This window comes from Cetorhinus maximus, chromosome 4, assembly GCF_964194155.1.
Source record: "Cetorhinus maximus chromosome 4, sCetMax3.hap1.1, whole genome shotgun sequence".
NCBI classification, from domain to species: Eukaryota; Metazoa; Chordata; class Chondrichthyes; order Lamniformes; family Cetorhinidae; genus Cetorhinus; species Cetorhinus maximus.
The window spans coordinates 159,549,322-159,575,272 of NC_135882.1; the positions used below are offsets into that span (position 1 = coordinate 159,549,322).

Here is a 25,951-nt window from a genome sequence, read left to right on the forward strand (position 1 = left end):
CCTTATAAAGCCTTAGCAGCACATCCCTGCTTTTATATTCTAGTCCTCTCGAAATAAATGCCAACATTGCATTTGCCTTCCTGACTACCGACTCAACCTGCAAGTTAACCTTAAGAGAATCCTGGACTAGGACTCCCAAGTCCCTTTGCACTCCAGATTTCTGAATTCTCTCCCCATTTAGAAGTTCTAGCTTCAAGTCTCACTCTCGGGCTGGAGCACAAAATTCAAGACTGCTACTCCTTTGCAGTACCGAGGGAGCACTTCACTGTCAGAGGTGTTGTCTTTCAGGTGAATTGTTAAACCGAGGCCCCATCTGCCTGCTCGGGTGGATGTAAAAGATCCCATGGCTTTATTTTGAAGAACAGCAGAGTTATCCCTGGTGTCCAGGCCGTTATTAATCCATCAAACAGCATCACTAAAAGAGATTATCTGGTCATTATTGCATTACTGCTTGCTGTGCACAAAGTGGCTGCTGTGTGTCCTATATTACAGCAATGTCAACAATTAGCACCTCATTGGTTGTAAAGCACTTCCTGCAGACTGGGAAGTAGCAAATCTAACCCTACTATTTAAGAAAGGAGGGAGAGAGGAAACAGAGAACTACAGACCTGTTAGTTTGGCATCAGTAGTAGGGATAATGTTAGAATCTATTATAACGAATGTGATAATTAGACACTTGGAAAATAATGATATGATTGGGCAGAGTTAACATGGATTTATGGAAGCAAAATCATGCTTGACAAACCTGTTGGAATTGTTTTGAGCATGTTACTTGTAGCATTGATAAAGGAGATGTGGTGCATTTGGATTTTCAGAAGGCTTTTGATAAGATCCCACTCAGGAGATGAGTAAACAAAATTGGAGCACATGGGATTGGGGGTAATACACTGGTATGGATTGAGAGTTGGTTAATGGACATGAAACAGAGTAGGAATAAACGGGTCATTCTCAGGATGGCAGGCTGTTATTAGTGGGGTACTACAAGGATCAGTGCTGGGGCCAAGTTATGTGAATAAGTGTGAAGTTATCTAATTTGGTAGGAAAACGCAGAAAGGCATATTATTTCTTAAGTGGTCAGAGATTGGGAAGTGTTGATGTCCAAAGGGACCTGAGTCTCCTTGTTCATGAGTCACTAAAAGCTAGCATGCAGATGCAGCAAGCAATTAGGAAGGCAAATGGTATGTTTGCCTTCATTGCAAAGGGGATTTGAGTAAGGAGTAAAGATGTCTTGCTGCAATTGTATAGAGCCTTGGTGAGACCGTACCTGGAGTATTGTGTACGGCTTTGGCCTCCTTATCTAAGGGAAGATTTACTTGCCATGGAGGGAGTGCAGTGGAGGTTCACCACACTAATCCTTGGGATGGTGAGATTGGCTTATGAGGAGAGATTGAGGAACCTGGACGTGTATTCTCTAGAGTTTTGAAGAATGAGAGGTGACCTCACTGAAACTTATAAAATTCTTACATGATGTGACAAGGTAGATGTAGGTAGGATGTGGGCTGGTGAGTCTAGAACCAAAGGGCGAAGTCTCAAACTAAGGGGCAAGCCATTTAAGACTGAGATGGGGAGGAATTTCTTCACTCAGAGGGTGGTGAAGCTTTGGAATTCTCTACCCCAGAGGCCTGTGGAATCATTCATATCAATCACTGAGCATGTTCAAGACAGAAATCGATAGATTGCTGGAGACTAATGATATCAAGGGATATGGGGAGTGTGCGGGAAAGTGGCATTGAGGTAGATGGTCAGTCATGATCTAATAGAATGGCCTACTCCTGCTCTTGTGTTCCTATGAGAGGTCCAGTGGTTGTGAAAAGTGTGATATAAAGTCAAGTCTTTCTTTTTTCTAACTTGCAATAAAAGAGGAGAAATTTTGCAAATGAGAAGAAAATGACCAATGGAAACATCTGTTAATTTTCTCAATGCTGTTTAGTTATCCTTTGAAGGCCATTCATTTAGTGATGTGTATGTATGTGCTGGTGCAGACCTGGGAAAACCCTGGCGCATGGGCGACATGGCCCACACGGCCTTCCGGCCCGGCCTGTTGCTGCAGCAGGGAAGGCCCACAAGGTGCGCCGGCGATCGCAGTGTGCGCAGAATGTACACACGCAACTGCTCCTGGCAGTGCCCGGCTGACTGGCGTTGGGAGCTTGGGAGCTGTGAAAGTAAAATGCAAACCTCAGAGAGCTTCAAGGGTAGCACTTCAAGGCCAATGGAAATACTTCCAGGTAAGTTAGAGTTGGCCAATGATTGGAGGTGGGAGGAGAGCTTTTCTTAGGGGAGTGCGGCAGCCATGTTAAAGGGGTGGGCACATGTGGAACAGCAGCGAAAACAGCACAAAGTTATCGTGTATTTAAGGTTACTTATTAGATTACTGTACTTTCGATTTGCATTTTGGTTTTGCAAGTGTAAACACTGTAATTTCAAAACTTCATATTTTACACTTAGGCTTCAATGCTCTTGATGAAAAGTCAAGTCAACTCTTATATAGTTTTGTTTCCTCATTTTTCTCATTCCCTCACTGAAGAAGCTAATTCTTGTCAAGGTCTGGCGCCATGGGTGCTGGCAGTCCTGGATTTGACCCTGGGACCTTCAAGTTTGCATTTGGCAGTGTCTCTTCCCCCTGCTTAGGCAGTCACTCGGGATGGAGGATGCCTTGCTTCCACTCTGGTTTGACGAGATTCTGAGATGGCTGACAAGTCCAGTGTGCAATCTGAAGGCTTTATCACGTGCAGGGCAAGTGGTGCTTAAAGGGTTGGGTAGAAAAGTTCTTTGGAGCTTTGTGCTTCTGCACGTTTGTGACGAAGTCTCTCAATGTGTACGGTGCCTTCCCAATTGAGCCTTCTCCATTTTGATTGGCCACAAGCCGGGGTCTCCCGGCGGGAATGTTTGACCTCTGCAGGGACGCTTTGAGGACATCCCTAAAGTGTTTCCACCGTCCTCTTGGGAGCCTCCTGCCAAGCCTGAATTCCGAGTAGAGCATAGTAGTAGCACAGTAATAGTATTGTAACACACTGAACAGTGCCTTTACCCACCATGCTTAAAAGAAATTGTATCCGTGTGTAGATCCTGTAAAATTTTAAAGAATAAATTCCATTTGTAACAGCCGCATTGATAATGGTAGCAGGGATGTGGAACTTCAGTTTAGTGAACAGATGAGAGAAGCTGGGACTGTTCTCCTTAGAACAGAGAAAGTTAAGAGTAGATTTATTGGAGGTGTTTGAAATCATGAATATGGCTTAGATAAATAAGGAGAAATTATTTCTCCTGGCAGAAGGCTCGCTAACTGAAGGTCACAGATTTAAGGCATTTGGCAAAAGAATCAGAGGCTAACAGATTTGTGGGCTTGGCAAAAACATGACCTTCAATTCTACTAGTGAACAAGGGATTGAAATATTGAAGCGTGAATGGTGCTGCCTGCCAAGTCCCAGGACATGTACGACTGAATAATCTCCGGGATTAGCTGTTTATGCACTTCGGAAAATAAAAGTTGGAAAAGTATTTTTGGTTCCTGCTAGATCTGCAGCTAAGGTTTAGATTTTTAGGTGAAAGATGATGAATGCCATAGAAAATGAAGAGCGTGTAAGCTTAGGTTTTGAGAAATTGAAAATTAGGAACATGTTCCCTAACAGGTGTGGAACAGTTTACAGGTAGATTTAAAATGTGCTGAGAGGAATTAAGTCCCAGCTCTAGGAATGAGGGGTAAGAGATGCAGGTCACTGTACTCCCCACATGATATGCTGGCTGCCTCCAGATGCCTTTTGGTCTCTCCACATTTTCTCTCTCTTTTCTTTGCTGTTTTCCCCTTGGTGGCTCTTGTAACACCATACTGTAGATCACAGTAAAGTAGTATTTATATTGGCAAGAGAAAAACAAAAGATTGCAGATACTGGAAATCTGAAATAAAAACAGATAATGCTGGAAGTACTCAGCAGGTCGGACAGCACTTGTGCGGAGAAAAAGCATGGCGCCGAACTTTGATACCATTGTAAGAGGGGTGACCAACTGCATTGTTCACATTCAGCCAAGAGGGTGAAAGAAAACGGGGTGCATTTGGTTTTGTTATTGTGTGCAATGCGTCGTTATGATGGTATAATTATCATGTAATGAAGCTTACATGCTTAATTATACAAAACTGTATCTTTACTATAACTGCTCATATGGCTTGCCCCTATACAATTCCATACCCAGATGTGGCCCACCGGCTCAGACGTTTGCCCACCCTGGTACAGATGTGTGTCTGTGATCTCCCCAAGTGAAGGGTTCCCTGGAGGATGTTGCAGAGGCTGTTGCAGATTAAAATAAATTGAGAAGTGAATGAAATAATCAAATTGGGAACATACTTGCCATGAGCATTCCAGGCGATCATCCTTGAATCATTAACCATAGCACACATATAGGGGGGATTGTTCCCTCACCGGACGGGCTTGGCGGGGGCAGGTGGGGGCAGTTGGGGAAGCCGAGCGTCTCCCGCGATCGGGGCCGGACTGCGAATTCATGCTGGGGGGGCCAAATGCGCACGGCAGCGCTGCCTGTGTGGGGGAGCGGGGTGGGGGGAGGGGTGGAGAGTTGGGAGGGTGGGGGGGGGGAGAGTGGTGGGGGGGGAGATTGGGGAGTGGGGTGGGGGGGGGAGAGCAGGGTGTGGGGGGGAGCGGGTTGGGGAGGTAGCGGGGAGGGGAACGGGGTTGGGGGGGAGTGGGGCGGGGCAGGATGGGGGGAGCGGGGTGGGCGGGGAGCAGGGTGATGGGCAGGGTGGGGAGCAGTGGGGGGAGCGGGGTGGGTGGGGTATGGGGCGGGAGCGGGGTGGGGGGGAGCAGGGTGATGGGGGGAGCAGGGTGGGTGGGGGAGCAGGGTGGTGCGGGGGGAGCAGGGTGGGTGGGGGAGCAGGGTGGTGCGGGGGGAGCGGGGTGATGTGGGGGGAGCGGGGGCGTGGGGGAGCGGGGTTGGGGGGGAGCGGGGTTGGGGGGGAGCGGGGAGGGGAGTGGGGTGGGGAGTGGGGTGGGGAGGGGAGCAGGAGGGGTGGTGAGGGGGGGGGGCGAGACTGCAAGTTCACGCATGCAGTCAGGTGCGCGCTTGAAACTCTCCCTCCCCGAGGCACAGAGCCGCCTCAGGGAGATGAATAGTTTAAAACATCAAAAATAAAGATTTAAAAAATGTTATAAAACATGAGCCCTAATGTGACTTTGTCACCTGAGCAGGGGGGAGCAGTTATAAATTAAATGTTAAAATTTTTATTTTATTTTTATTTGCTGTTGAAAACTTCATCCTGAGGTTTCCTGAAAAATGCAAAGGCCACTTGGCCTTTTCGCCTGCCCGCCAACCGTAAGGGCCTAATAGGCTTTACTAGGCCTTTAAACGCCTTTAGGACGTGCTGCCGACTCCAGTGCACGCCCGCCGACAGAAATATCGTGCACCGGGATGCTCACTCAACGTCATCGCAAGTCATTTCACACTCGGTCGGGCTGGTGCACGCCCGCCTAATGAGCTAAAAATTCTGACCATTATAATTGCCTCGCAGGGAGCAGGGCAAAACTGGAGGGTGAGCTTTCCCGAGCTGATCTACTGCTGCTTCTATGGATGGTTATTAAACTGTCGAATTGAAGGAGCAGGTTGCTAACCCAATCTCACTGTCAGGGTTTGGAGATCAGTATTGAATGCTTACATTTGTAAACTACTTTATTACGTCCCAATGGTCACAAAGAGTTTCACACAATTAATTCTTTCTGAGACTGCAGTCTTTTTTAATGTTGGGAGCCATCCTGCACGAACACCACGCTGCTCGAAGGAGAACACACAATCTTAGTGTTTCAGGGCTGTTAACAAAGGTGAAGGTTGTCTCAAAAACAAGATTTTAAATCAAACAGTGAAAAAGAGATACTATCCGATGCCTTAAGTCAGCGATATTTTAAAATTCGGTTTGGTTGGGAACTGGTTTCTTTCTTTCCTCTGAATGGAGCAGAAATGTATTGTTAGTTGAGGGAGCTTTAGCCTTCTTTTCCCTGATTTGGGGGTGAATAATGTAGATACTTGGTACTTGAAGTGGAAAGTGTTCCATTCCCCAGCACAAACATCCCTTGCTTCAATAAGTGCAAAATTCACATTCAAAAAAAAAGCTATGGAAATTATTCAACTTTGTCGAAGAAATGTTTTCTTAAAATCCGTGAGCTTGGAGTGTGTTTCAGTTAAAGTGATAGTTTCTACTCCTGAGGATTACATTTTGTTTTATGTGGCTCTGTTGCTCTGACAGGATTACACTGGATGTGGGTGATGAGCACTGTGGGTTCCCCTGAGTTTTGGAGCATGAATATGCTCAAATGTGAAATGTCCTATGTGGACATATTTGCACAGGGTGGCAGCGTTGTAAAAAAAACACTGGGATTAATATCCCAATAAGAATATTTGTCAAAGACATCAGAAAAACTCTTCATTTCTTCATCTTAACTCCTCATCAAGGAACTGACTAGGGTTTACCACCCTGTCCATTCCTTGGGGTTAACGGTGCCTAGATTTTGCTCACCCAATGGCCTTACATCAGATGGATTCACCTGAGCCTGGACAGTAAGGTACTTACTGAGTGAATTAATTAACTCTTACTTGCTAATTGTCAATAAAGGTCAGGCAACAAAGTCATTGCTGGGGTGGGGTGGTGGTAATTTTAACCTACCTATCCCAGCTGGAAACTGATGGGATCAAATTGTTCACCTATTTTACACACTACCCATGATCTTATATTTCATTGAAATCAATAGAGAGTAAAGTCAGATGGGATGTAAAATGAACTGGCGGGTGTCCCCATTGGGAGTTTTGTGATTCTGTCTGGCACCAAAGTCCAAGTGTAAGCACTCTTGAGATGAAATAAAGGGGGCGAAATTCACCTTGGGCGGCCGTGCTCGCGTATCCCAGAGTCTGATATTCTTGCATTGTAGAAGTATTCTCGTTTTGAATTTATTGCACATTTTGCTCATTTATCTTTCAAACAAGAATTGTTGCTGCTGTTCGTATATGTGATAGAACTATGCTACACCGCCATCTATTGGTTATGTGAGGTCTCACCATCTGTATTTTCAACTTGCCAGTGTGTTTGTCATGTGTAGGTGCCTTGCTAAACCAAGCACTCTTTTCCAAGTCATATGAAATACATTGCATCTTTGTAATTAATACAAAATTAATACGGAAAAGATGCACCAATATTGTCTTACACCCAGGAACAGGTCAATGAAATTCTTCTTTTTCATACAAACTTTTTCTCATGCAAATTTCTTCCCATTCATATTGTTCACTCTTCTTCCGGATGTGCTTATTAGCATGAACTGTGGGAATCAGGCCAATCTGCCTGTATTAAATTGACTCACCAGCGCCAATTTTCTACTGATGAGATTGAGCTGGCCTAATGTCCAGGCTTGTCGATGCTTGTCAAAGGCACAGGTTAATTTTTTTGGAATCCCCCCTCCTAATTTGAATAGGCTAGGGATGCAGCATAAGCTTGAACAGAGAGAGAGCTTGATCTATTTACAAACTTGACTGAAGAATGGAAAATTCCAGTGAGATAGCAGCTCTTAAAGGGCTGCAGCAAGTCATGAAAGAGAGGATTCTGGCCAGCACAGAACAATTTAGTTTTGGTCACAATGGCAAGACAGAGATGTATGAAGATGTTCCCTTTCAGGCAGGAGGTGCACTATGGTAAGGTGGCCTTATTCTGTTGTTAAAATTAGTGGTGCAGCTGCATTGAGGGAGGTTGCTGATAAACAGACATATATTTTTTTTAAATTGTTCTCAGAATGGGGGCACCACTGTCAAATCAGGCTCTATTGCCCATCCCTAGTTACCCTGAGAATGTGATAGTGAGCTGCCTTCTTGAATCACTTAGCCCATGTGGCAAATGTACATCCACAGTGCTGTTAGGAAGGGAGTTTCAGCATTTTGACATAGCGACAGTGAAGAAATGACGATCTAATTCCAAATCAGGATGGTGTATGACTTGGATGGGAACTTGGAGCTAATAGCGTTCCCATGCTTCTGTTGTCCTTTTCTTCGAGTTGGTGGAGGACATGTGCTTTTGAGGTGTTGTCAGTGAAGCCTCTGTACATTGCTACAGTGCATTTTGTAGACAGTGCAACCTCTGTACGTTGCCACAGTGCATTTTGTAGACAGTGCAGCCACTGTATGCCGTTGATGGAAGGGTTGGATGATGTTTAGATGAATGGATGTGGATATGATCAAGCAGAACACTTTGTCCTGGAGGTTGATGAGCTTCTTTGGTGTTGCCCATCACACTCCTTACCTGTGCCTCGCAGGTGATGGAGAGATTTTGGAAAGTCAGAAAGTGAGCCACTTACCTCTCTCAGCCTCTCTCAGCTCACCTTACCTTTGTTTTAACAAAGGTTGTATTGAGGTCTGGATCAGATTGATCCTTATGGAGCCCAAACTGAGCAGTGGTGAGCAGGTTATTGCTGAGTATGTACTATCTTTAATACAGTGTTGACCAGCCTTTCCATCACATTTATGATAATGGAGAGTAGACTGATGGGGTGGTAATTGACTGGATTGGACTTGGCCTGCTTTTCGCTGACAGGACATACTTGAGCAATATTTCATAATGTTGGGTAAATGCCAGTGTTGGCATTGTACTGGATCAGCTTGGCTCAAGGCAACACTAGTTCTGGATCAGGTGCAGGGATGTTGTTGGACTCTGTAGCCTTTTCTATGTTCAGCGCACTCAGCTGTTTCTTGGTATCACGCGTAGTAAGTTGAACAGGCTGAAGACTGGCATATGTGATGGTGGGGACCTCAAGAAGATGCCAGAAGAATCTGCCACTTGGCAACACTGGCTGAAGGTGATTGTAAATGCTTTGGTCTTATCTTTTGCGCATACATATAAACAGATGAATTAGGAGCAGGAGTAGGCCACTTGGCCCCTTGAGCCTGCTCCACTATTCAATAAGATCATGGCTGATTGGATTGTAACCTCAACTCCACATTCCGCCTACCCCTGATAAACTTTCACCACCTTGCTTACCGCGAATCTGTCCAGCTCTGCCTTAAAAATATTCAAAGACTGTGCTCCCGCCACGTCCTTGAGGAAGAAAGTTCCAAAGACTTGTGACCTTCTGAGAGAGAAAAAATTTCTCCTCATCTCTGTCTTAAATGGCTGACCCTAATTTTTAAACAGCGACCCCCTCGTTCTAGATTCTCCCACAAGAGGAAACATCCTCTCCACGTCTGCCCTGTTAAGGGAGAGATGGAAGTGGCCTAGTGGAATGTCGCTGAGCTAGTAATCCAGAAGCCCAGGTTAATGTTCTATGGACAAGGGTTCAAATCCCACCATTGCAGCTTGCGGAATTTAAATCCAAATAATCTGGAATTGAAAAGCTAGTCTGAGTAATATCCAATTGTTGTAAAAACCCTTCTGGTTCACTAATGATGTTTAGAGAAGGGAATCTACCATCCTTACCTGAATCCAGACCCACAGCAATGTGGTTGACTCTTAACTTCCCACAGCAATGATGTGGCCAGCTACTCAGTTCAAGGGAAAATGGGGATGGACAATAGCGACGCCCACAATCCATGGAAGAATAAATGAAAAAAAGACCCCTCAAGATCTCAAATGTTTCATTTAAGTTGCCTCTTACTCTTCTCAGCTCCAGCAGATGCAAGCCTAGCCTGTCCAACCTTTCCTCATGAGACAACCCATGTATTATTCTAGTACACCTTCTCTGAAACTGCTTCCAACGCATTTACATCCTTCCTTAAATAAGGAGACCAATACTGTACACAGTACTCCAGATGTGGTCTGACCAATGCCCTGTATAACAGAAGCATAACCTCCCTACTTTTGTGTTGAATTCCCCTTGCAATAAATGATAACATTCTATTAGTTTTCCTAATTACTTGCATGCGCTAGGACACCCAGATCCCTTTGCATCTCAGAGCTCTGCATTCTCTCACCATTTAGATAATATGCTTCTTTTTTATTCTTCCTGCCAAAATGGACAATTTCACTGTTTCCCGCATCATTCTCCATTTTCCAGATCTTTGTCCACTCACGTAACCCACCTTTGTCCCCTTGTAGTTTCCTTATGTCCTCTTCACAACTTACTTTCCTACCTATCTTTGTACCAACAGCAAATTTAGCAGACATACCTTTGGTCCCTTCTTCCAACTCATTTATATAAATTGTAAAGTATTAAGGCCCCAGCACTGATCCCTGTGGCACACCACTAGTTACATCTTTCCAACCGGAAAATGACCCATTTATGCCTACTTTCTGTTTCCTGTTAGCCAGCCAATCTTCTATCCATGCCAATATGTTACCCCCTACACCATGAGATTATTTTCCACAATAACCTTTGATGTGGCACCTTATCAAATGCCTTCTGGAAATCTATGTACAGTACATCCACCAGTTCCCCCTTATCTATAGCACGTTACTTCACATCATGTTGACTCTGCCTGATTCCCTTGAATTTATCTAAGTGCCGTGCAAAACATCTTTAATAATAGTTTCTAACATTTTCCCTATGACAAATGTTAAGCTAACTGGTTGATAGGCAGGAAAAGACCGACTGTTCCATCAAGTCTGAACCACCTCAGGATGGCCAGAGTATCAATGACTAGACACTGTTCTGTTTCAGTCAGAGTCAACTTAACAGTAAATTCATTCTAATGTTAAGTTTCCTTTTAAGTTTTAGGTGTATCAATTCCAGCAAATTACTGTACAATTTGGATGAAGTCAGGCTAACGTGCGGTTTGAGTTTCCTGACAGTCCCTATAACAGATTGTGGGCACTGTCCACTTGGTAACATGAAACAAACTTGATAAATGTCCAGATGCAGATATAGTGCACATGGTATTCATCAGCTTGACCTTTTACAAAATTGACCAACCATCCATTTTTTACTCAGAGTATGTACGCAGCAGGTGGTTGTAGCTAGAGCTACAGTACAATGAGAGAAAGACTGCATTAGTTTCAACAGATCAAAATGCCTTTAAATTCCATTCAAAGAATGGGGATGGTGACCTACTGGAAAGATGGATGGGTTTGCGAATAAAAGCTTGGGATGGAGTTTAGCAATGGAGCAATGTTCTGTCCAGTCACATCTGCAAGCTGATCCTGGGAAGATAGCCAAGCTGGCAGCCAATTTGGTTTGCTGTCTGGAACCTGTGGAATTTAAATTGAGGGTGCTCTAAGGCATCCAGTCTTTCATTGTTTTGTTAGTCAGATGGGCCAAAAAAGTGCTGAATGACGAGCGTCTACAGTGCATTACAATCAGCCAAGTGTAAATACAAACGAAGATCCTCTGCCAGACACAGTGTTTTCTAAGTTTTCTTTTCAAAAAGCTAGAAAAGGTTTGAAGGAAGTTAACATCAAATGACAGGAATGATAAACCTGATGTTAAAGCTGGAGCTTCTAACAATATCTTTACTGAGCATGGGAACACCACCACCTGCAAGTTCACCTCCACCTCCAAGTCACGCATCATCCTGACTTGGAAATGTAAAGCATCAGTGCTGGGTCAAAATTCTCAAACTCCCTACCTAATAACACTGTGCAAGAAAGAAAGATTTGCACTTACAGATCGCCTTTCATGAACTCGCGATGCCCCAAAGTGTTTTACAGCCAATGAAGTACTTCTAAAGTACCTCCAAGACACAGACATGCCAAGTGTAGAGACCATAATCACCTCACATCAGCTGAGATGAACGGGACATGATGTCAGAATGCCCGACTCAAGATTGCCCAACCAGCTGCTCTGCTCAGGACTCTGTCAACAAGCCTGTCAGCATGGGGGCTAGCAGAAATGTTTCCAAGACAAAGACAATCTCAAAGCCTCCGTGAAGGTCCGCTCCATTAATATCAACACATGGGAAGCAGATGCCCAATCATAACCAGAATGGTGGATGAATCATCAAAAATAAAGTCCAGACCTTCTAATCAAAAAGAACAGTCACGGAGAGAGTGAACAGTGAGAGAGTTAGAAAGGGAAGCTTTCTTCCTCAAGCCAACAATCCACCACCACCTCTACCGTTTGACAGCCGATGTCCTCATTGTGGGGGAGCCTGTAAGGCTAAAATCAGGCTCATAAACCATCTGCAAGCCCACATTTCATTGGTATCTCACTTCCACCCAATCAACTGTGAGAAAGAATCATCCTCAATGTGAAGAAATGCCGAAGATGACTTTTGAAACACAGTCACTTGAGTTATAAGAAATGCACACAGCAAGCTCCCACAGCAGCAAAGTGACAATGATCGGATAACTTCTTTTTGTGATGTTGCTTGAGGGATAACTCTCCTGCTGTTCTTTGAAAAACTGTAGATGTCGCTGTATAAATTGACCTTTGAAGCCTCAAAATCCCTCCAAAAACAAGGGTCGACCTATACGTCGAGTATAAAAGTGAGCCACGGGGGTGGTGTGGGTAGTCGCCATTTTGAAATGTCATCAGCGCTCAACGCAGACATTGGGTGTGTCTTAAACTCCGGTGCATCTTAGCAACACAGCCTGTATCGCCTGTTTAATCTCAATTATGTCCAGTTATAAGGTACTGATAAATAAAACATGCATTTGTAGGGTAAAAAATTGAGGCTGACAACAAATGTGAGTATAGTATGTCATGGCTGTAAAACGAGGTTGACTTATACACTGAGTACATGTAAAAAAATTATTTTTCACAGCTATGAATTAAGGTTGTGCCATGAGATTGTTTACACCCAGATAAGCAGACAGATAGGGCTTTGGTTGAACTTGTCATCTGAAAAATGGCACCTTGAACTGTGCAACATTGACTTCATACTGTGCTGTCTAGATTGTTACACTCAAGTTCAGAAATGGGACTTGAACCCATGACCTTCTGACTCAAAGGCAAGGGTGCTACCAACTGAACCACAGCTGCTGCAGTACCTATGCCATGTGGATGACAGTGTTTCAAGAGGGCAGCCCACCTCCTCAAGGACAATTAGGGATGGACAATAAAAATCCTGGCTTTGCTAATGATGTTCGCATCCCATGAATGAATAAAACAAAAAAAAAATTCAAATGCCAGGATATTTTGAGCTAGTGTTTGTCTGTTTTACTGGAGGTCCCTGGTCCATGCATGAACTGATAGGCCCATACATTAATCTGACCCTGCCCGAACCCACATTCCCATCCCTGGCGATTAGTGTTGTTACTTATCATTTCTTTTGTGGAAATATTTAGACAGATTGAGGCTGGAGGCACTGACAATAAGTAGCAATTTGTATATGGCATTGACTGATCAGGATTGGAAACCAGTCAGGTATTAGCCTACATCTGAGCATGTGACTTTTACTGTACCAAAATGTATTTGATGAGTGAATAACAGGTACTGTTTATCATTTATTTATCAACTTCAAGATGTTGGTGAGCTGCTCTCTTGATGCTTTATTTACTAAGTGCATTATCATTAGAATTGACCAGGAGTGAGTCTTGTGTTCAATCCATGGTCCATGCTGAATTACATGAGGCGGCAGCAGCACTTTACAGTTGGATTTGGTGATTGGGGATTAGGGAGAAAGAAAGTAATTTAAAACCTTGCATTTATATAGTATTTTCAGGATATCCCAAAGAGCTCCACAGCCAATGAGCTACCTTTTTGAGGTATAATAGTTCTAGCAAGGTAAGCAAGTGTTGAAGTAAATTTTCACACAGCAAGCTCCATAAACATCAACAACATTAACAACCAGATATTCTGTGTTAGAAAATGACTAAAACAATTAGTAATTTAAAGCTCTGACCAGCCATCAATATTGTGGGGTTTACTGTTGTCCAGAAACTTTAACTGGGCCAACCCTATAAACATTGTGGCTACAAGAGCAGGCCAAAGGTTAGAAATCCTGTGATGAGTGACTCACCTCCTGACCCCCCCCAAAGCCTGTCCGCTATCTACAAGCACAAGTCAAGAGTGATGGAATACTCTCCACTTGCCTGGATGAGTGCAGCTTCAACAACACTCAAGAAGATTGATGGCACCCAGGACATAGCATGCCTCTTGACTGGCACCCCATCCATCACAATAAACATTCCCTTCCTCCATGACCAACGCACAGGGGCAGCAGTGTGTACCATCTACAAGATGCACTGCAAGAACTCACCAAGGCACCTTCGACAGCACCTTCCAAACCGTGACCTCTACCATCTAGAACTACAAGGGCAGCAGACACATGGGAACATCACCACTTGGAAGCTCCCCTCCAAGTCACTCACCATCCTAACTTGGAAATATATTGCCGTTCCTTCACTGTCACTGGTCAAAATCCTGGAATTCCCTTCCTAACAGCACTATGGGTGTGGTACCTACACTAAATGGACCATAGCGGTTCAGGAAGGCAGCTCCCCACCACCTTCTCAGGGCATCTGTGGAGGGCAACAAATATTGGCTTAGCCAGCAGTGCTGACATCCCAGGAATGAATTTTAAAAAATTATGAGATCAAAGTTAGAATATAAGGTAATACCACTGAATTTCCACTTGTTTAATGCTGGTTTTTACATTCTAGACTGGCCAGTGAACTCAGTGGGAAATTTGGGAGTAAGTTCTACTTGGTAAAATTGGCACAGAAACTGATGTGTATTTTGCCATAATTTCTGTATAATTATGACCTAGAATCATAGAATCTTACAGCACAGAAAGTGGCCATTTGATCCATCGTGCCTGTGCCAGCACTTTGAAGGGGCTACCTAATTAGTTTCACTCTCCCCTTGCTCTTTCTCCATAGCCCTGCAAATCTTTCCCCTTCAACTATTTATCCAATTCCTCTTGAGAAAGTTACTGTTGAATCTGCTTCCACCACCCTTTCAGGCAGCACACACCAGATCACAACAGCTCAATCTGTAAAAAAAAAATCCCTAATTTACCTTGGCTAGGAATGTAATCATCAATAAGCAATGAGCCAAAATTTTATTTTACACTGTGTTGTGGTCATGGCAACTGTTCACTGGAAAATTTCAGGACATTACATTGGATCAGAAAATGTGATTGACATAAATCTCCTCAAAATCTGATGAGAATCAAGACAAGAATTGTTCTCAGCTTTATCATCTTCCAAATGCTAGTCTTTAGTAAAAAATATGAATGTACTGCAAGCTTGTCTTTAGTGTGTGACATATATAATTAATGGTAACAAGGTGTGAAGGTTTGAATTTCGGCAGCAATGTTGAATGACTGTTAGGATTTCTAATCCTAGGTATTGAAGGAGGCAGGGCAGAGAGTTTGAAAATGCACTCAACTAACCAGGAATGCATACTTCAGTGTCATTGCGATAGAACCTCGAACAGAACAAAGTTATTTTCTTGAGAGAGCAGGTGTTTAAACATAAACACAAGCTGTTCAGGATTTTGCTGAAAAGGCAGAGGTGAAGCTGAAATTTTTCATCTTGCACTCATCAGGACAAATGCAAGAATGCCAAATTTCAAACAATCACATCAAGTTAGACTGCAGGAGAAGAGGGTGCTGATTGGTTGGCAAGCCATCTCTGACTGGCTGAGGCATTGCTATGGAGAAAACAATGGGGAGCCATAGACTCAAGCTCCCGGGTAATTCAAAGAAGGTGCAAAACTTGAACATATTCCTTTTGTTTATCAAGAATGGGTCCCTGAGTATGAATGTGTGTTGCATCTAGCAAGTGTAAATAAGCCATGTTCCGAACTCAACTGATCATCCTAAATGGGCTGTTGCTCGGGATTGTAAAAGGCAACTGACACCCAGGTGCCGGCTAATCTTTGTTTTTGATAACCAGCGTCCTGTTCTACATGTGAAAAATGGAAGGTTTAGTTTTGAATGGGATGAGGTTTTGTGACATTGCACTGTTCATTTGGATCTTTGTTGCTATTAGTTCAATGGGGTGCGTGGGAGTAATAAATTATTGTGGTTACTGTGTCATGTAAAAAAAAAACTAATTGCATTTTGTTTGTTGATTGTATGGTTGTCAAGATGAGTGGGCAGAATTCTTTTGGTACCATTGTGGAGGTCCAGGAGATGGTGTTGGGGGGAATGCCGGGGGAGAAGCTACAAAGTCTCAGAAAAGGAATGAAACCGGACGGGCCACCCAGCATCAACCCAGGCACCGGAAACGACAACAGCAAACTCAGCCCTGTCGACCGTGCAAAGTCCCCCTTAGTAACATCTGGGGGCTTGTGCCAAAATTGGGAGAGCTGTCTCACAGACCAGTCAAGCAACAGCTGGACATAGTCATCCTCACGGAATCATATCTTACAGATAATGTCCCTGACAGCACCATCACCATCCCGGATATGTCCTGTCCCACCAGCAGAACAGACCCAACAGAGATGGCGGTACAATGGGATATAGTCGGGAGGGAGTTGCCCAAGGAGTCCTCAACATCGACACCGGACCCCATGAAGTCTCATGGCATCAGGTCAAACATGGGCAAGGAAACCTCCTGCTGATTACCACATACCACCCTCCCTCAGCTAATGAATTAGTTCGTAAGATGAGGCTGAAACATTTACTACAATCTTCAGCCAGATGTGCCGAGTGGATGATCCATCTCGGCCTCATCCAGAGGTCCCCAGCATCATAGATGCCAGTCTTCAGCCAATTTGATTCACTCCATGTGACATCAAAGAACGGCTGAAGGCACTGGATACTGCAAAGGCTATGGGCCCTGACAATATTCCGGCAATAGTACTGAAGACTTGTGCTGCAGAACCTGCCACACCCCTAGCCAAGCTGTTTCAGTACAGCTACAATACTGTCATCTACCCAGCTATGTGGAAAATTGCACAGGTGTATCCTGTACACAATAAGCAGGACAAATCCAACCCAGCCAATTACCGCCCCATGAGTCTACTCCCGATCATCAGCAAAGTAATGGAAAGGGTCATTAATAGTGCTATCAAGCGTTATTTGCTTAGCAATAACCTGCTCACTGATGCTGCGTTTGGGTTCTGCCAGGGCCACTCAGCTCCTGACCTCGTTACAGCCTTGGGTCAAACGTGGACAAAAGAGCTGAACTCCCAAGGTGAGGTGAGAGTGACTGCCCTTGACATCAAGGCCGCATTTGACAGAGTGTGGCATCAAGGAGCCCTTGCAAAACGAGTCAATGGGAATCAGGGAAAACTCTCCACTGATTGGACTCATATTTAGCACAAAGGAAGATGGTTGTGGTTTTTTGAGGTCAATCATCTCAGCTCCAGGACATCACTGCAGGGGTTCCTCAGTGTAGTGTCCTCGGCCCAACCATCTTCAGCTGCTTCATCAATGAGCTTCCTTCCATCAGAAGATCAGAAGTGGAGGTATTCGCTGATGATTGCACAATGTTCAGCACCATTCACGACTGCTCAGATCCAAGCAAGACCTGGACAATATCCAGGCTTGGGCTGACAAGTGGCAAGTAACATTTGTGCCACACAAGTGTCAGGCAATGACCATCTCCAACAAGAGAGAATCCAACCATCGCCCCTTGATATTCAATGGCATTACCATCACTGAATTCCCCACTATCAACATCTTGGGGGGTTACCATTGACCAGAAACTGAACTGGACTAGCCATATAAATACTGTGGCTACAAGAGCAGGTCAGAGGCTAGGGATTGTGTGAAAAGTAACCCACCTCCTGACTCCCCAAAGTTTGTCCGCCGTCTACAAGGCACAAATCAGGAGTGTGATGGAATACTCCCCACTTGCCTGGATGAGTGCAGCTTCCACAACACTCAAGAAGCTTGACACCGTTCAGGACAAAGCAGCCCACTTGATTGGCACCACATCCACAAACATTCACCGTCTCCACCACTTATGCGCAGTAGCAGCAGTGTGTACCATCTACAAGATGCACTGCAGGAATTCACCAAGGCTCCTTCGACAGCACCTTCCAAACCCACAACCATTATCATCTAGAAGGACAAGGGCAGCAGATAGATGGGAACACCACCACCTGGAAGTTCCCCTCCAAGTCACTCACCATCCTGATTTGGAAATATATCGCCGTTCCTTCATTGTCGCTGGGTCAAAATCCTGGAACTCCCTCCCTAACAGCACTGTGGGTGTACCTACACCACATGGACTGCAGTGGTTCAAGAAGGCAGCTCATCACCACCTTCTCAAGGGCAACTAGGGATGGGCAACAAATGTTGGCCCAGCCAACGAAGTTCACACCCCATAAATGAATTTTAAAAATACTTGTGCTCCAGATCTAGCCATGCCCCTAGCCAAGCTGTCAGCACAGCTACAACAGTGGCATCTACCCGGCAATGTAGAAAATTGCCTAGGTATGCCCTGTTCATGACCAACAGAACAAATCCAACCCAGCCAATGCAACCCCATCGGTATGCTCCTGATTACCAGCAAAGCGATGGAAGGGGTTGTCAACAGTGCTATCCAGTGGCATTTACTCAGCAATAACTTGCTCACTGACTCTCAGTTTGGGTTCCGCCAGGGCCACTTAGCTCTTGACCTCATTACAGCCTTAATCCAAACATGAACTCAAGGGGTGAGATGAGAGTGACTGCCCTTGACATCAAGGCACTATTTGTCCAGATGTGGCACCAAGGAGCCCCTAGCAAAATTGGGAATTGGGAAAAACTCTCCATTGTTTGGAGGCATGTATGACACAAAGGATGTTGGTTGTGGTTGTTGGAGGCCACTCATCTCAGTCCAAGGACATAGCTGCAGGAGTTCCTCAGGGTTGTGTCCTCGGCCCAAACATCTTCAGCTGCTTCATCAATGACCTTCCCTCCATCATTATGTCAGAGGTAGGGATGTTCCCTGATGATTGCACAATGTTCAGCACCATTCACGACTGCTCAGGTACTGAGGCAGTCTGTGTTCAGATACAGAAGGAACTGGACAACATCCAGGCTTGGGCTGATGTGTGGTGCAAATGTTACTTGTCACTTAAGTGCCAGACAATGACCATCTCCAACTAGGGAGAATCTAATCATCAACTCTTGACATTTAATGGTGTTGCCTTTGCTGAATACCCTACTATCAACATTCTGAGGCTTACGATTGTCCAGAAACTTTTCTGGGCCAACCCTATAAATACTGTGGCTACAATAGCAGGTGAAAGGTTGTGAATTCTGCGGCGAGTAATTAACCTCCTGACTCCCCAAAGCCTGTCAACCATCTACAAGGCACAAATCAGGAGTGTGGTGGAATACTCTCCAATTGCCTGGATGAGTGCAGCTCCAATGACACTCGAGAAGCTCGACACCATCCAGGGCAAAGCAGCCCACTTGATTGGCACCCCATCCATTACCTTAAACATGTATTCCTTGCACCACCAATGCGCAGTGGCAGCAGTGTTTACAAGATGCAGCAACTCACCAAGGCTCCTTAGACAGCACCTTCCAAACCGTTGACCTCTACCAAGGACAAGGGCAGCAAAAGCATGAATGGGAACGCCACCACCTGCAAGTTTTCCTGCAGGTCACACACCATCCTGACTTGGAACTATATTGTTGTTCCTTTACTCTTCCTGGATTTTATGGCCCCCAGCCTAATCACCCCCCTCCTCAGGTATGTTTTTGGTGGGTTGGGGGGAGCATAAAATATGACAGGTGGTTAGCCCAAAATTCCTGCCCATCCCACCTCGTTGCCACTAATGAAGATGTTGGGTAAGGCACTCACTAGGCCAACCATCCCTAGGCCTAATGAGGCCCTTATCTGCCTAATTAAGCAACAGTTAAGGACCTCAGTCCACTTCATTACCATAATGTGCTAAGCAGTGGAAGGCAGACGAGAGTCGGAAGGCCTTTTTTTTCACAAAGTGTTGTTGAAAAGTTCGAAGGAAGGGGTACACCTCCTTCAGCGGGCTGTACTGTGCACATCAGGGCCAACTCACCCCACCCCACCCCACACACAAGATTTAACACCTCATTGTACCTCTCCACCTGGCATCCAAAAACCCACCATCCCACCACCCTCGTCCCCTCCCTCGGTTGCCCAATCACTCCCTAGCCAAAAAGGCTCGACGTTTTTTCTGCCTCTTGGATCCTTGTTAGAATTCTTCCTGGGGATTGCTTGCAATCCCAGCAGCGCCCATCACTCTCTTCTGGCGCTGCTGGGACTTCAAGAGCTGCTGGGCAGTCAGATTGGCCAAGGTCGGGACTTCCTTCCACAGAGGTGCGGAAGTCCAAACCTCAGCTTGTTAAGGCCACCCACAGTGTGATATCGTTAACTTTCAGGGGGACAAGCAATACACCCTCTCCCCACTGCCACCCTTGTAAAATTCAACTCTTGGAACTCCCTTCCTAACAGCAGCATGGATGTAACTGCACCACATTTTTTCTTATTTGTTCATGGGATGTGGGCGTCACTGGCTAGGCCAGTAGGCCAGCATTTATTGCTCATCCATAATTGCCCTTGTTCAGAGGGCATTTAAGAGTCAACCACATTGCTGTGGGTCTAGAATCACATGTAGGCCAGACCAGGTAAGGACAGCAGATTTCCTTCCTTAAAGGACATTAGTGAACCAGATGGGTTTTTACAACAGTTGGCAATGGTTTCATGGTCATCATCAGACTTTTAATTCCAGATTTTTATTGGATTCAAATTTTGCCATCTGCCGCGATGGGAGTCGAATCTAGCTCCCCGGAGCATTACCCTTGGTCTCTGAATAACTAGTCCAGTGACAATACCACTACACCACCGCCAACCCCATCGATTGCAGGGGTGCAAGAAGGTGGCTCGTCGCCATCTTCTAAAGGGCAGATAGGGATGGGCAATAAATGCTGGCCTAGCCAGCGACACCTGCATGCCATGAAAGAATATTTCTAAAGATATATAGAATGTAAAATGAAAGTACTGTCAATATGAAGTACTTATATCCCTTAGGAACAGAAACAGACTCAGTCGTTCAAGAATCCTATGACTTGAGGTCAGTGGGATAAATACACCTTTGGCAGAATTTTAAGGCCCTGTTGTGGTGGGGCGGGGCCGTAAAAGTTAGTGAGCCGTTCAAAACTCCATTGACTTCGGCGGGACTGTAAAATTCCACCCCTTATTTCAGTTTAGTATGATCTGTGTGTCAGATGCTGCCTATTCTGTATGCTCAGGGCAGGATAAACCATTCTTCATTCACAATAAAATGGTGCTTTTAATCAGAGGCAAGATTTGGCTGGCTGGCTGGCTTATTCCCAGTAATTATATCTGATTGTTTATTCTGGTTTAACTGAGAAATCATGAACGTTTGTTTGAGAGTATGTCTTAAGAATGGTCAATGATTATTCATGTCTGTTCATGACGCAGGAGATTAATCAAAGCTTTTGCTCGTGCATCAAAAATAAAAACAGATGTAGAAGCCAAACAGAATGAATCTGTACCATATAGTGTACAGACAATCAAAATCACCACCTGGAATTTCATTTAAATGGCTTTCAGCTTTTTTGAATCTCATGATTTCAGTAATTGGGGAAACAATGGCATTCAGCCCCCTTGTCTTTCTTGTGAAATGTATTTGAACATAAAAGATTTGTTTTACTGCAGGCGAAGGCACCAAACCATTGCAGCAAAGTGTTTGTCAGTCTGGTTTTCAGCTCTCGGGTTTAAATCGCGCTCTCATCCATGGAATTCTCTCACAACTGTTTGCTGAATTGTGAAGAGGAAAGATGCAGTCCAGGGAAATCACCTGGCAGCATAACACACTGCAGACTTCACTGCATTGCAGGCCAGATGCGTATTTTCACTCCACAGAGTACAAGCTTACACATAATGGAGAGTTTAAAGAAGAAAGAGCTGCCCTGATACTCGATTCTCTCAAGAGACAATTAAACTCTGAAAGATCACAGTGCTGCATTGCATTATAGGAGATTCTCTTGGCTAAGCTCATTTCCAGTCTGTATTTCAGTAAACAACACATGAGGAATCAGGTAATTTTCAGTAAACTGATCAGGCAGATCAGAACCAAGCCCAATTTTACCTTGAGTCAAAATCAATATGCGAGCCTTTTTCTTTAGCAGAGTTATTGGATGGGGGTGGGGGGGAAGGAATGGGGAGAGGGTAACATGGCTCAGATATACTGAGTGAAGCAGCTCCAGTGCCCTCAATACTGAGCCAGGTGAGTTTAGCTAACTCGAGTGTCAGTTTGGCTCAATGGTAGAACTCTTGCCATGAGTCAGAAAGCCATGAGCTCAAGACCACATTTCAGTGCATTGGTGTCTTTCAGATGTTAAACTAAGGCACAGTTTAGTTGGATCCGAAAGATTTGTGAAGGGCAAAAAAAACAGGTTATGACATTTTAACCGTGTACCACGCATGGGACACGTGAATCATTGATGTGCCAATTCAGTAAACCCAGAATATGGGAATTTTAAAAACTGGTTGTCCTGAAGGTAATCATTAATGTTCCTACTGTGCTTTTTCAGGTCAACAAATTCCACCTTTGGATCCCTCTCAGGTTAATATCAATGGAGCCTTCAAAGTTGGAAGACACCAGGTACAATCGAGCAAGCGCTGCTGCTGAGCAGCCAGCTGTGTTGGGAGACCAAGCCTGAGCAACGTTGAATCAACATCCTCATACCAAGCAGCCAAACAGGGAAAAAAAGAGAGAAAAAAAAACATTTTGTTGTGTTATTGTTTGAATTATTTAGCAGTCTCAAGGTTATTTGTCAGTGATTGGGCTGCTGACTCTTTCATTCTAGCACACTGTTGTCCTGCTTTCATGAAGTTACTGTAAGAGTTTTCGGAGAGAATACCTGCACTATGAATGAAAATATTGAAATGCCAGCTATCCGTTTTGTTGTTCTCCTTCCTTCTGACTTTTTTTCTGCCCTTTCCTCTTCCTTTTCTGAGCAAAGTGACTGAAGTCGGATCCACTTTTTGTGGCCACTCTAAGTTACAGGCAGTCAGAAGCAAATTGAACTTCTTCGGTGTAATCCTAATTTATGTGCACAGCCCGTGGGTGAGCATTTTAACTAATGATAGTCCCAGTTACACATTACTAAATGGTCTGTATATTTATTCTGAGCTGATCAAGAACTTACGAGATGGCTATGAAACAGCATAAACTAAACGCCGGTTAAAACTCTTCACTGTTTCTTTCGTGCTCCATAGTTAAAAGTGTTAATGCACATGGTCATACAAAGGTGAAAATTACTCCTTTGGTAATCGTATGAACTCGATGGAAGAATGAATTGCCTTGTGTGCCAGTGAGCTATGAAGAGCAAGAAGACCCCCTGATCGATCCTTGGCCTGCACTGTTAACTGGTCTCAGCGATTGGGGGGTGGGGGGGGGGGGCAGTTGACATCATCAGCTTTGGAATCAGGAGGATCAGGCAAGATTCTTACTCTGCTCACTTGCCAGTGACTCCCACTGGAAGGTACAGGAGCAATACCTTTGCAGGGCAAGTTGCTACAAGTGGAAGATTGACACAGTACGGCACTTTCTGCAGAGAACCTGGGAGCTGTGTGAACAGGGCAAATAACTGTGTATCTCCTTAACCAATCATACTGAAGAGTTGTTAATCTGGGTGGGTAGGAGTATTTCTTCCAGCCTCTATTAGAAAGGACTTTTCATAATTGGCATAGACTGAGACCACACCATCCACTTCCAGCAGCCCATTCTCTTTGTTGATAACAGCAAAATCTTATATTTGAGTAACTACAGGTTTTCCTTTTCTGGTTGACAGTGTTTGAGAAACTATCACGTTATCATGATGAAACAATGTTCTGAAGGCTTTATATTTAAAAAGTCAAATAAAGTCAGCAGTGATTGGGGTTCTGTAGATGGATTCTCCCTCGTTTTTTTTCTTTAGTCCATGGCATTGAGAAAACATTCTCCTAGTCCTACCTTTCACTTGCAGCCGTTATGAATGGGAATTTCATACGGGTTCCATTTTTTTTTTTGTAAATTCATTCCACATTGCTATGGAGGGGTTGGGTATTGTTTTAACGTAGCTCTTGGTGTGTTCCCAATCTTTAAGGTGCAGTCTTCAACGCCTAAAGCATCATTTGGTGCTAGTATATAAATGGTGCCTACCTATCATTATTTCTTTAAAATATTTTCAAATGGAAACATGCAGAATAATTGTAAGTTGACACTAGCATTTTCCACCTTTTAAGAGTCTGGTTCCAGTGCATGAGCAGAGAAGCAATGACAATCTTGAAATTCCAATGCTGTGTCAAGTTACTTGCTTCATGTTACACAGATTTAGCTCCAGGATCTTTGCACAAAAGTCTATCAGAAATCAATTTATATGAATGGTTGGTAACCTGTTTGCAACGGTAAAACTTTATGTCACAATGCATCACTAAATTGATTTTTCTTTTTATTCATCCCCTGGATGTGAGCATCGCTGGCAAGGCCAGCATTTATTACCCATCCTCATTTTCCTTGAGAAGGTGAGCTGCCTTCTTGGTGCCACCATGCATGGAATGTCAAATTGGTTTTATTCCGGTGCAGTGTTCAAATGAACGCACAATACAAATTGAAAGCTTTGTCATATTATGTATGACGTTTATGTTTTTGGCCCCTGCTCTCTTTTATTTCAATCCAATGTGCAATGTACCATCCTGCACAAGAGGCAGGTGAGTGCCATGCTCCTAGACTTCTGTGAAAGCCTTCTGTTGTCGGCCATTAGGAAGAATACAAGGATAGCGCAGGGTGACTCTACATTTATTTTCACTCCTCTCGTCTTTGTGGAGAATCGCCCAGCTTCTGCTCAGTACCTTCCTGTGAGAGCTGGCTCAGGTTGAGAACTGGTCACGCAGTTCTCACTCCCTGGTGTGGCAAAATAATGTTAGCTTCAATGCCCCTGTATTCCACGACCTTTATGATGTGTAAATTAGAAAGATTTACTGATTTATGAAATGCAGATTACTGATATGAACTGACAATTTACACAATTATTGGACTGCTTTGTTTCATAATAATTGAATCTCTGCTGCCATTGTTATCTTTAATTGCTTCAGGTTAATAGCCCTGTGATCATTGATCATGCAGAACTTAACCTTGATTACTGAATAATCACACCTTTTGGTCCTTTGGTGTAATTTGCTGTATAAAAACATCCCAATTAGATGTTGTTTTTGGTGTAATCATAATAATGGAAATGCTGCAAATTCGTCACAATTTTTTTTATATGACATTGGCGGCCAAAAGGGAAACTTAGATAAATTTCTTTAGAACTGCAGCCATGTGCCTTAACGATCAATATATGAGTTGAAGGATTCATATCTGTATAAGTCTACTCCATCATAATCACAGGGCTTTTCATGACCAGACTCTTTGGCACCAATTTGGGTATTCTGTCAGTCAAGTGTAACTCATTTTAATGCTAAGCGCATTTTCAATTAAAATATGTGTTATTTTTTAGATTGGGCTGGTCCCATGTAGTACATGTCAATTAAATGGGTACGATGTATGTGTTATTCTCATTACTAATACTGTATAGTATATACTATTAACATTGCAGTGTTGCTGAACGTAAGCCGTTTCAATGTACATTCAATAAACAACCTTTCATAGGAATTAGCTTGTGAACAGTGGGTGCTGTCCCAGATCATCAGATATTTGTTGCATGAGCAGACAACTATGGATCGCTGCACAGCATTCGAAATTCTAGAATGGTTTTAATCATTGTGATGCTTTTTACTTGCAAGTTGTTTTTACTCACTACATAAGCTTGACAACGTTTTAAATTCAGGAGAGTTGGGTTGAGATGCCCGAATGATCATACGTGAGTGAATTTTCAGCACTTTATAATTTCACGCACAATAACATGAGGACAGGAATCTTGGGCTGGAAACAGATCCACATTTTGCGGTGAGCAACTCACCTCCTGACACCCCCCAAAGCCTGTCCATCATTTACGATGCACAAGTCAGGGGCTGAATTTAATGCGGCCTGTCACAGCAGGAACCATGGCAACCAGGCTCACTTAATGGAGGGAGACATTGCATCAGTTTCATGGCGGCAGGAGAACCTCCACTGACTACTTGGTAGGGTGGAAATGGCTGAAGCAGGATACCTGGCTGCCTAAT

The 25,951-nt window shown here is 44.2% G+C and overlaps 1 protein-coding gene across 1 annotated transcript in view; it reads left to right on the forward strand.

Annotated features, from left to right (window-relative positions):
• Nucleotides 1-25,451, forward strand: part of rab31 (RAB31, member RAS oncogene family) — a 91,394-nt gene extending 65,943 nt beyond the window's left edge. The window contains exon 7 of the mRNA XM_078541049.1: nt 22,336-25,451. Within this exon, the coding sequence (XP_078397175.1) occupies nt 22,336-22,433 (98 nt within the window). The 3' untranslated portion in view covers nt 22,434-25,451. The remainder of the gene's footprint in view (nt 1-22,335) is intronic.
• Nucleotides 25,452-25,951: the final 500 nt, after the last annotated feature.